Source organism: Capsicum annuum, chromosome 6, assembly GCF_002878395.1.
Source record: "Capsicum annuum cultivar UCD-10X-F1 chromosome 6, UCD10Xv1.1, whole genome shotgun sequence".
Taxonomy (NCBI): domain Eukaryota; kingdom Viridiplantae; phylum Streptophyta; class Magnoliopsida; order Solanales; family Solanaceae; genus Capsicum; species Capsicum annuum.
The window spans coordinates 223,411,685-223,423,785 of record NC_061116.1 but is presented as its reverse complement, the minus strand read 5'-3'; the positions used below and the strand labels follow the sequence as shown (position 1 = coordinate 223,423,785).

At 37.3% G+C, this 12,101-nt stretch overlaps 2 protein-coding genes across 2 annotated transcripts in view; one reads left to right on the top strand and one right to left on the bottom strand.

Moving 5' to 3' along the window:
* LOC107875492 (AT-rich interactive domain-containing protein 2) overlaps positions 1 to 5,764 on the top strand; it is a 6,298-nt gene extending 534 nt beyond the window's left edge. The window contains exon 3 of the mRNA XM_047414145.1: positions 4,523 to 5,764. Coding sequence (XP_047270101.1) covers positions 4,679 to 5,449 — 771 coding nt within the window. The 5' untranslated portion in view covers positions 4,523 to 4,678 and the 3' untranslated portion in view covers positions 5,450 to 5,764. The remainder of the gene's footprint in view (positions 1 to 4,522) is intronic.
* A 2,302-nt stretch (positions 5,765 to 8,066) lies between these two features.
* On the bottom strand, positions 8,067 to 10,421 carry LOC107875493 (protein OCTOPUS-like). The gene has a single exon (XM_016722232.2). The coding sequence runs from the start codon at positions 10,048 to 10,050 to the stop codon at positions 8,221 to 8,223; it is 1,830 nt and encodes a 609-aa protein (XP_016577718.1). The 5' UTR covers positions 10,051 to 10,421; the 3' UTR covers positions 8,067 to 8,220.
* Positions 10,422 to 12,101: the final 1,680 nt, after the last annotated feature.

The window sequence follows — 12,101 nt, the reverse complement described above, 5'->3', positions numbered from 1 at the left end:
GGTCAATTGTCTTTGCCTGAAATTAATTTGTGCTATACCTCAATAACACTAAGAAGTCTGAATCTTTGTAGGTTTTAGAGAAAACTTGGGAAAATTAGGGTTCAAAATCTTCATTTCTTTGAAAATGCTCAAGAGGGGTTCTTCAGATTTTTGAAGAAAAAGGTGAAATGACGGTTGATTGAAAAAGGAATTGGGAAAAACTTTTTTTTTTTTCAAAAAATGGAAAATTTGAAGGTCATTATTTCACCATTTTTTGTGACCCACACGACCTTAATATTAGAGAGGAATGTGTGGATTAAAAAAATTGGAAATGGTTTTTGAATGAAATGGAGGCTTGCATTCGGAGTCTTGGGTGATAAGAAGATGCTATTAAAACTTAAAGGTAAGTTCTACAGAGTGATAGGTAGGTCAGATGTGTTGAATGGGGCAGAGTGTTGGCCAATCAAGAAATCTATGCTTAGAGGGTGTGGCCTAGTGGTTCAATGATGCGAGCTGAGCACCCTGAGGTCTCAGGTTCAATTACCAATAGAGACAAACACTAGGTGATTTCTTCTCATATGTTTTAGCCTTGTGGACAGAGTTTTCTGGTACCTGTTGCTAGTGGAAGGTGACAGGTATCCTATGAAATTAGTCAAGGGGACGTGCAAGCCGGCCCGAACACCATGTTTATCAAAAAAAATTGAAAGTTGCAGGATATTGTGATGGATGTGTGAATATAAATAGGAGATATAGGGTTAATAAGGGTGTCTAAGATAAGGTGGGAGTAACTTCAGTGTAGTACAAACAAGATGGTTCGGGCATATGAAGAGAGATGTTTGGGTGTTGCATGGAAGGATTTCTACTTGACATGCAGAGTTTAGGGTGTTTCAACATTAGCATGGAAACCAAGAAAAATACAAGAAAAACTTAACATTATATTTTAGGGTTTTTTTTTAATCATATTTAATTAAGGGCTTTTATGTCTTTTCCTATTTTAGCTAACCCTAGAAGTATAGATAGAATAGGATGAAAGATTATTTGGGTGGACAATATTTTTAAGTTAAATACTCTTAGTGAGTTTGTGGATTTATCCCTTATCTCTACATTATATCTTTCTTAAACATCTTTTGGTAAGATTTTTCATGAGTTTAATTCTCTTCCCCTTTGAATTTAATCTTGTAGTTCTTTGTTCAAATTAGAAAATTACAAATTTATATTTGTTGGTCTCAAATTTACTTCAACAATGGATTGTTCTTCTTTTTTCTATCTCCCTTTAAGTTCTTAATTATTTCTGATTCTCTCTATCTTGTATCTCATTTTACATAAGTGCCCTAATGTAGAGGTGTGAGAGGCTGGCTGTGGATGGTTTCAAGAGAGGTAAAGGTAGACCAAAAAAGTATTAGGAAGAGGTGGAGGTAGACCAAAGAAGTATCAGGGAGAGGTTATTAGACATAACATAATAGTAAGTTATGAAAGACACGGATCAGGGTAGAGGTTAATAGGTATCAGTGTATGGTCTTGTCATCCCTCCCTACTATTAGTTATAGTATTGCCCCTGTAGTTTCGTGTCCTTCGATTTTGTTATTATTTATTGTCTTGTACTTTGACTATCATATTATTGTGTTGTAATTACTATCCTGTTGCTATCTTTCGTTTTTTGTTATCATCTGCTATTTTTTGTACTTCTATTACTTTTTTTTTTGGGACTGCCTTTAGACTCTCTTTTTTCATGAGCCGAGGATCTATTGAAAATAGCCTATCTACCTTTTAAGGTGGAGGTAAGGTTTGGGTACACTCTATCCTCCTTAAATCTCACTTTGTGGATTATACTAAATATGTTGTTATTGTTGGAATGGGATCCAAAGATTGAACTAGCTGTTGGATATGTTGGGTTTCCTATAATACTGGAGTTTATGGTAACTTGAGCCCTTAAACAGTAACAATATACCTAGTTTAATCCCACAAATGGGGTCTGGAGTGGGTGAACTGTATACAGACCTTACCTCCACCTCGTAGAGATAAAAATATTGTTTCTAGTAGACCCTTGCTTTAAGTAAAGCAATTCAAAACAGTTTGAAAAAAAATACACTTAAGCCTTTGTTTGAGTTTATTTGATAGCTTCATCACCTAAGATTGAGATTCTCTTTTTGCGAATGAAGGAGACAAAATGAGAAAATATGATACTACACATTCCTTCAGTTAGTTACTCATTTTGATATTCATATTTTGTTTGTCGTTCAAATCCTTCAACTATTTGGTAGAACGGAAGTCAAATTTTCATTATTTTTTTCCGTCCGGCCATGCTGTATGGAGCAGAGTGTTGGCCAGTCAAGAACTCTCATGTTCGAAAGTTAAAAGGTGGCGGAAATAAGGATGTTGTGTTGGATGTGTGAACTTACTATGGGAGATAGGGTTAGAAATAAGACTATTTGGGAGAAGGTGGGAGTGGCTTCGGTAGAGGATAAGATATGGGAAGTGAGGCTGAGATGGTTTGGGCATTTGATGAGGAGGGGCACGGATGACCCAGTTTGTAGGTGTGAGAAGTTAGCTTTGGATGGTTTTAGGCGAGGTAGAGGTAGGCCGAAGAGATACTGGAAGGAGGTGATTAGACGTGACATGGAGCAGTTATAGCTTACTGAGGACATAACCCTATATAAGAAGGTATGAAGAACGCGAATTAGGTAAGAAGGCTAGTGCGAGTTGGTGAGTCGTAGTCGGTAGTTAGGAGAGTTTTAGTGTAGCTGGGCTAGTAGTTTTAGGGCTATGTTCATAGAGTGGAGCTTCTAGTTAGGAGGGTTTGAGTGTGGTGGGTGCCTTTGGTTTGTTATTGTATTGTTTTACTTTGTGGGTGTCTTATTTATATTATTCTATCTTGTTTCATGTTTTATTATGACTTTGTTTACTGTCCTTTGTCTTGAGTCGGGGGCCTATCGGAAACATCCTCTCTATGTCTTCGGGCGTAGTGGTATGGACTGCGTACATTTTACCCTCCCCAGACCCCACTATGTGGGAATACAATGGGTTTGTTGTTGTTTTTGATAAGTTGGTTAGAGGATGTATCTTGAATAGTGATCCACAAATTTGAGTAGTGAAATTTAGAATTTATTGCAAATTGGAGTAATCCCAGGGGCGGCTCTACCTTGTAAAAAAATAGGCGGCCCCCTTAAGCCCCCAAATTTGAGGGCCTCATTTATTACAATAACATATATAGATTTTTTCTAAAAAAGTAAATATTATTCATAAAAAAAATAATTTTTGTATATAAAAGAAAATAATTATTAGAAGAAGTTCATATATCTAGAGTACTATGTCTAAAGAAAGATTAAATGCATTGATTATATTAATATTTAAAAAGAATAATTAGAAAAAAATCCATTATATAATTTTGAAAATAGAGTTCATTAAAGAAAGTTACTTTATCTTAAAATTTTAGGGCCTCCGTTTGATTTCGCATTAGGCCACGAATATGCTTGAGCAGCTCCTGGGTAATCCTACTTGAGAAGTTCTAATAAATGTATGTTAAGAGCACCTTAACAATCTAGGAGAAGGCCAAGAATCAAGTGAAACCAAACTTGAATATTGTTAATTCTCAAGAGAAACACGCACATTTCAGAAATTGAGCTTGAAGAGGAGATGTGCGGGTGCACCAACGCGGAGGTGTGAGAGGTTGACTATGAATGGTTGTAGAGAGGCAGAGGTAGGCCAAAGATTAGACACGACATGAGGCGGCTCCATTTTACCGAGAAATGACCTTAGATAGAAGATTATGGAGGACACAGATTAGGGTAGAGGGTTAGCTAGGTAGTTGAGGTGTGTTGACTTGCGTAGTCTTTCATATTAGTCGTAGTATTACTCTTGGAGTTTCTTGTTATTCCATTCTTGTTTCTAATGCTTCAATTATCGTATTATTTTGTGGTAGCGACTCTTCCAATTTTAGTATGTGGTGTCATTCTTTCTTTAGCATTTTGTTGTGGCTTCTTCACTCCTGTTGTTTCTTTATTCAAACTGCTTTGTGGTGTTGTTACTTGAGCCGAGGGTTTATCGGGATCAGCCTCTCTACCTTGTAGGGATAAGGTTTGCATATACTTACCCTCCTCAGACCCCACTTGTGGAATTACACTGGGTATTATGTTGTTGTTGAGAAATTGATCTTGGCTTGATTTATTGCTATTGCCTATTGCCATTGGTGTTCTTTCATTGTTTGTTTGATTCATTGCTTGAACAAGGAAAACTTGTAGAATATTTATTTGGCGACTATGTTTGAGTTCATTTGAGAGCTTCATCATCGAGGATTGAAATAGTGTTCTCGTGAATGGCGAGTCGAGATGAGAAAATGTGCTATTGCTCTTTGTTAAATTATCTTTACTATTATGCAACTCTACTTTCTCTTTGTGTCCAATACTCCCTTTAGAACTTCCATACTTGCCCATTTCCTCTCTTTAATTCAACTGTTATGCAATTTATTTTGTTGTCCAAGTACTACACCCAGAATTTTATCACTTGGCCGTTCCTCTGTTTAATTTCTCGTTTTCGGCATGTACAGAAGGGCTGCATAAGTTGCTGCCAAAGGAACTAGTACTGCTGTCCAACGGGGAGAATAGTCTGAGTTCAAATACTACTCTCTGTAGCTTGAGGAACAGTGGTATATTCACTAGAAGACAAACTCATTCGCTCTTGTTTCTCCGCGTTCTCATGAAGTATGAAGAATGCAAAAAAAAATCCGGATCCGACCCTGACCAGTGAGAAGAAAAAAGAATGGTTGGATTTCATCTATGAAGATCGCAACAAATGTGTTATCCCAGTAGGACCCAGGTTTCAGGCTGATATTCCAGATTGGACCCACTCTCAGAAGGTTCAAATGGTACGCCAGTATAAAGAGAACAAAGCTGATACTTCAAAATGGCTTGGTACACCGATGTGGCCAGCAAACAATAACCTAGCAAACAAGAAAGTTAACGAGAAGTTGATCGGGAAAGGGAGAGATGAACATTGTCGTTGTGAGTCCCCTGGATCTGTTGAATGTGTTAAAAGTCATGTTAAAGAAGAAAGGATGAAGTTGAAGTCTGAACTGGGGAGAGCCTTTAGCGCCTGGAAATTTGATGAGATGGGAGAAGAAGTTTCCAACTTGTGGACCAATAAGGAACAAAGAATATTCACCTCCCTCGTTCAGATGAATCGGATGTCTAAAGGTAAAAGCTTCATGAAACCAGCATTAACATATCTTCCTTCCAAGAATAGGCAAAGCATCGTCAACTATTACTTCAATGTTCACGTTCCTCAGCGTATCAGCTCACAGACTAGGTCAAATTGTCACATAATTGACACTGATGATGAAGAGGGGGAAGAGGAGGAAGAGGATGAAGAGGAGTTTAATACTTCCAAACGTTCTCAGAAAAGGAATCGAGCACAAAAAGGTGACTCTTCTGGGTCTAAACCTGTAAAGAGAAAGTACCTATCTGGTCGACGATGATGCTGAGAGTATCAGTACACATTCTTTTTTAGTTGAGATAGCAATGGAATATGTAGAGGATATTTTACCTCCCAGTTCTGGGAGAATTTTGGGGTGGGATTCATATTTTACATTGGTTGTAAAGCCAAGAAAAGTTCACATGTTTTGGATATTGATTCAATGTATTAAGGTCAGAGAGAATAGTACAACAAAACTATAGGTAAATACATTGATTCCTACAATTTGTAGGATTTGACCGTATATTGATTCTTATCTGTTTCCTTCATAAAGGGACAATATGGCAAACACAGGATTTTTACATCTAGCTTCATACAATATCTGTTGCATCTCCCTTTGATATGTTCGAGTATTTATGATTTCTTTATTTTCTTTTGATATACTCGTATGTGTATGGTAGGCTGAATACAATAGACCCTTGTGGTCGCCCTGGAACCCGTGCATAGTTGGAGCTTAGTGCACCGGGCTGCTCTTCTTTTTAATATTCGTCTTGCACATATCTAAAGCATTGGCTAACAATTCTCGTTGAATCGCTTAAATAGTAGTATGTTGGCTAGTTACATGTTCTTTTTGATTTGATATATTCGAATTGCTTATGTTAAGCTACATACAATAGATCTTTGCATTCAACCCTTCTTCGGATCATGTGCATAGCGGAAACTTAGTGTAGTGCACTGGACTGTCCTTTTTTTTTTTATACTCTTGCATTGCGAATATCTAAAGCACTGGCTAACACTTCTCTTTGAATAGCTCAAACAGTAGTCTGTTGGCTAGTTACATGTACACTTTGCGGCTTCTATTTGAAATCGTCTTTAATTTGAATTTACAAGTTAAGAATAAAGTTGGTAAAAGGGGAATTGTCATAAGACAACTTTTTGCTTTTACGCCGAGATTCAATTTGGGTTGAAGGTATAGCAAAATTAAAGTTAAACTCCACAAATAGATTCTTTTTCGTTGAAATGCATTTCAAAACCACTGGCATTTATTTCTTGTAACCCCCATTTCATTACATTGGACACGTGACTTCTCTTATTGACAGGGAGATTTGCACAAATAAGATCATACAAGGCCACTAGTTTAACTTATGTCCGTCCCTATCTGAGAAATTTGTAGCCAGATTTCATTTTCTACACATAAAAAGTTCAAAGAGACTATTTCTTTCTAATTATTTAATTTGTGTCATGTTTCATTACGAACGTGTTTGTTATTCTTTATCTTGAGCCGGAGGTCTATCGGAAACAACCTCTCTACTTCTTCGGAGGTAGCGGTATGGACTGCGTACATTTTACCTTCCCAAGACCCACTTGGTGGGAATACACTGGGTTTGATGTTGTAGTTGTTTATGCATTGTCATAAGAGATCATCTCCACCCCTTGACACTACGCATATTCACACGAAAGAATGAAAATCACAGTTTGCACAAGTTATGTCAACAAAACCATGACTTTTAACTGCACTCTTCATTCTACATATTTTATTATTCACGAGTCTTGTCAAATTTGTAAAACTTCAAGAAAATGTAAACGGAAGTTGAACATCCCTCGAAAAGGAACACCTTATGTATATTGTGGCAACGACAAGGCAGTTGTTTCAACCACAAGTCCTCCTTTAGTTCTGATATTAACTTTGGGATTCCAGCACATCTTCTCCAATTCCATTGTTCTGTTACAGGCTTACAGCTCTTTCACAAAATTGCGCCTCTCCGGGGCATTTAAAAGTCAGAAATAGGTGCTGCATTTATGCCTTTCACAAGAAATTGGCCTCATAACAACTTTTCCTGATCACTGTTCTTTTATCGAGAATCAAAACTCTCAAATGCAGCATTAGTTCATGGTCTGGTCTTTCTTGATTCTAAAATACATGAAAAAGAGATTTGCCTCCAAGAAATTATCGTAAAGAGGCAAACAAACAGCACAAAGACATCCGACCTCTACCCAACAAATCATAGATCTAGTAGTTAAACTTCTCAACAACAAACAGATACGGAGAAGACAAGGAACTGATAAGTCAAGGAGAAGCTTCAAGGAACTATGGACATTGTTGTATGGACCAAGGGCATGTTCACCAAAGGCTTGCCAGTGCACATTGAAACACCAGTAGAGTGTATTATTGTCAATTTTAAACAATTTTACAGAAATGGAAAAAGCACTTTGGCCTTGGATGCAGCAGCTGGGAGAGTGAAGGGATATCACTCAACGAAACAAACTCATTTGGGTGTAAACACATGACAAGCACTCAAGAAGTGTTGCAAACCCACAGGAGCTGAATTTTATCATTATACAAAGAGGATACCACAGGGAAATTGAAAGCAGTTTCTCTAGGATTCCTAAATAATGCAACTCGAGAAGATGACTCATAAAACACTAAACATGGTCAATCCCAAGTAGCTACCACATAGAAACAAAAGAAGCAGTTGATACAACAAGTACTACCTTACCTGTCCCTGCTAAAGAACAGCACTTCTACATCAAGGTTAGCGACATCCACGGCAGTTGATACTTAGCTAATCCTAGGGCCTTACTTGACCAAATACTTGAGACCCGACCCAAAGTACACTATCCACTAAGATGATGCTCTTCTAATCCCACTTTCAAACATAGTCGGAACCATTCAGGGAAGATAATAACAAGGGAACAAAAGTAAAAATTTAAGCTAAGCGTTATAAGAAAGGATTTTGATATTCAAATAACAAGGTATGCCGATAGAGACAAAGATAAATCGTTTTTTACAAAATCAGATACGTGGTAAACTACATGTAGTATCTTCCTTTCAATTCAGTGCAGAACATTGCTAGTGGCGTGAAGGGGCTTTGTAAACTTGTTCTCAGTGGATTTACGGCTCCTAGAAGTCCTCAGTGGCATCAAATAAAATGGCAACGTACCATTATCAATGTCATTTGAAGAGCATTTAACACTCTTGTTCCTCTCGAGCACAAAAGCATCCCTGCGAAAGTTAGCAGAGGCGGCACATTCAGCAACTTTCTTCTTGTAATTTAATTCACTCATGTCACACGAATTCCTAGGCTGATCGAAAGTGCTACTGCAGGAATTCCTAGCAGGAATGTAGGAGCTGCTGCAGGATTTTCTAGCCCCAACAATGCTGCTGCTGCGTGTAAGCCTCCATTGAGCAGCCTCTTTTACATTATCATAACCCTTGTCTCCTTGCTTCACATTAGTATCAGTGACTGAACTGACAGTTTCTCCTTCACCTTTTCGGGTTTCTACCTTGTTGCTATTGAGCTTGTGCTTGTTACCAAAGAGATTAAACACCTCACGCCACCGGGCAGGCTTCTTCGACCCCTTCTTGGCGCCACAACTATCAGCAACAGTTCCATTCTTGGAAAATGATTCATACTTATTCAAGTGCTCATCTTTGATAGAATTCAAGTGCCAATCTTTCAATTCCCTCTCTGTAAAAACCAACTTGACGTGAGCAGGAGATGAATTTGACACCTCCAAATCCGATGTCCTCTTGCCAAAACTCTGAACGGAACTCGACCTATCAAAACTACTTCCCCTTTGTGACGATGACGAATCCGAATTTGACTGCCCTGATCCACCAGAACTACTCTCATCTTCTACTATAGCCTGCATTTGCCCATCAAGCGATGCTCGATGCTTATCAAACCCATTTCCATTCCCTAAAAACCCATTGTCCACAACTGATAACATCGGTGTTAATCGTGGAATAGTCCTAGCTACCATATATCCATCCCAAGAAGCTCTAGGCTCATCAATGGAAATCCAAGGACAATCCAAGGACAATCGCCCTCCATCAACTGAAAATCGAGATTCTATATCACAAGATCGCCTCCCAATCACACATTCCCCAATCTCAGACTGATTATCCTTCGATGTATACCCTATCAACTTGCTATTTCCAGCTGAAAACCTATCATTTCCTTCATTATTTCTGCTGCTAACCTTCTTTTCCCTTTGCTTTTGCCTCCATTTCTGCAATTTCTTACTGAAAACTGAAGCTGCTTCCCTGAAATTCACACGAAAATCCTTCGATTTGTGATTTTTCGTATCGAATTCGAGATCGATGAACTCTTTCATTGTCTTAAGCTCTCCATCTCCAGTATCTTCTTCAACATCCTCAATTCTTACCAATGCATCAGCTCGAACCCTAACTTCTTCACTGTCTTTATGCTCAACAATTGCCCGACAAACATTATCAGACAAATTCGTCAATCCTAGGTTCTTCGATTCAACATTTGATCCACCGACCTCATCGTCCACTCCAAAAAGATTTACAAGAGTATTCCGGTACGACGACGACCTATCGTCGCAAGATCTCCGACGTGGCTCCGACCAGCTAGTAGAACCTTCACACTTAGCAGTAGAAACCGAAACAGACCTACAACGGCGAAGATCCGGAGAAAACAAACCCGGTTCAGGTTCAGGTTCCGGTTCGAGTTCTGTTTCGGGTCGGGTTACAATAGAGAGTTCAGGGTCACCGGAGGAGTCGAGACCTGAGAGGCGTTCACGGAGGCATGCGGCGCAGATGCCGGTGACCGGCTCTGATGGGTGGCGGTAACAAGATGAAAGACGGCGGGTTCGGGTTCGGGTACGGGTACGGGTTTGGGAAGTTGTACGAGTCATTGGAATTAGAGTGGGACAGTGTACGATGATGGGTGCATTTATGAATGGGAGTTGGGTTTTTCCGACAACATAGACAGGAAAATTTCAGAGCACAAGGGATCCAAAGAGTAATAAGCAAAAGAACCCTTCATAAACCCTTTATTGTTTAGCTAATAATTTTTTAAAATTCGTTTATTTGTCTTAACGAGATAGTGTAAGATGTGCTACACTTTACACTTTTTAGAACCCACATATAAGCTGACACCAGATATGTATATATTGAGCTGACGGTTTTCCAAAAATCGTCTCTCTACCTTGATGAGAAAGTGTAAGATGTGTATACATTTTACGCTTTTCGATCCCCACACATAAGAAGATATCAAATATATGGTTGTTGTTCGTTGTTACTAGCTGAATTGGATATATATTTAAAAATTTGAAGTTCGAGTAAAAACTGATTGAACTTCAATTATTTATGATGAAATTCATTCACATGCTTAAATGACTAAATTTTGGCCATTTTTTTCGGTAGGGTGAGAGGCACGAAGTCACTAAATGTTTAGCCATATATGGCTTGAGACTCGAGTTCAAAAAAAAAAAAAATGAGGCAAAAATAATTGAACATTATTTATATAGATACTTGAACTTCAACTAAATCAACCTTTAGATACAACATCTAAAGTTAGCGTTTGTTAAGACTACCTTATATATATGAAGTCAAATCAATATCACAATCATCTCCATAATTCGATACCAAATCTATATGAAATGTAATGCAATGCACAGGTTAAAAATATATCAAATACCCCCACTTCCTTTATTGAATAGTCGGAAGCTAACTAACTTGAGATATCGTACATGTAGTGTTATCCTAAAGTGGCTATACATTCAAAAATAACAATAATTAAAACTTGATACAAGTTAAATGATAGGGTCAAAATTGTTGTTACACTTTGTCCTTAAAATCGTATGTTAGTGGTGAGACGTTTCGCTTTAACTTTATACCTTGTGATATGAATTAAAATTCTCGAAAAAGTACTTGCGATTTTATAATTGATATCGTTAATGTTTAAGAAAAGACATCTTTTCCTTCCTGAACTTGTCGTCATAACTCACTTTAATACTTAAACTTAACTTCCATTTATTTACCCCCCTTAACAACTTTCAAATGAATTAAATTCCCCCCTATAACTGACGTGGCAAAAATAAAAAAAACGAGTGAATTTTTTATTTTTTTTTAAAAGACCACTTTATTGCAATTTTTTATTATTATTATTATTATACATACTATATATATATATATATAACATTAAAAGAAAAATGTCTTCATAGAAAACATTTTATCTTCTTCATCACTCCCCTTCCCCACCCCCAACACTCCATTTCTTCATCTTCTTCATACCCTCATCCCGTTTCTTCGTAATTCCCTTCCTATCAAGTCCTAATTAATTCAAAATTTTATTTTTCGACAATCAAAAAGGGTTCAAAATTGATGAACAAGTTTGATTCTTGGCCAAGAATTTCATGTCATGCAAATATCATCTATGTTATTTTCGAATTTCGGACTGTTTATGCCATTTTTGTAGACATTTTTGAGTAAGAAATTGAAAATTTAGGAGTTTTGAAATTTGGGTTTTGGTTAATGTGAAAGAATTTAGATTTGAGATTTTGTGTATTGATATGTTTTTGTGATCATGTAATTGTATTTAGTTCATTGATGGATTTGCTCAAGCTAATTCAAGTTAATTTTGCATTTGATGAAGAAAAAAAATCATTGAAAAAACTTGTTGTAATGGTGAAAGAAATAGAAAAAGTGCTGCTTTTATGTGAAGAAGAAGAAGGAGGAGGAGGAAGGGGGGATGGGGGCTGCTGTCTAATGAAGAAGTAGAAGGAATTGAGGTGGGGTGGGATGGGGTGGGGCTGTGACGAAGAAAAAGGAAGGGGGGGGTCTATTTTATTTATATAAAATATATTTTTTTATAAAAAATATACTCTTTTAAATATATATATAAAATAATATATATTTTTTATATATATAAAAATAGTATATATAAAATATATAAAAAGTTAGT

What these genes read in the sequence shown, in the direction of transcription:
- LOC107875493 (XM_016722232.2), bottom strand. Translation starts at nt 10,050, where the DNA reads ATGACTCGTACAACTTCCCAAACCCGTACCCGTACCCGAACCCGAACC.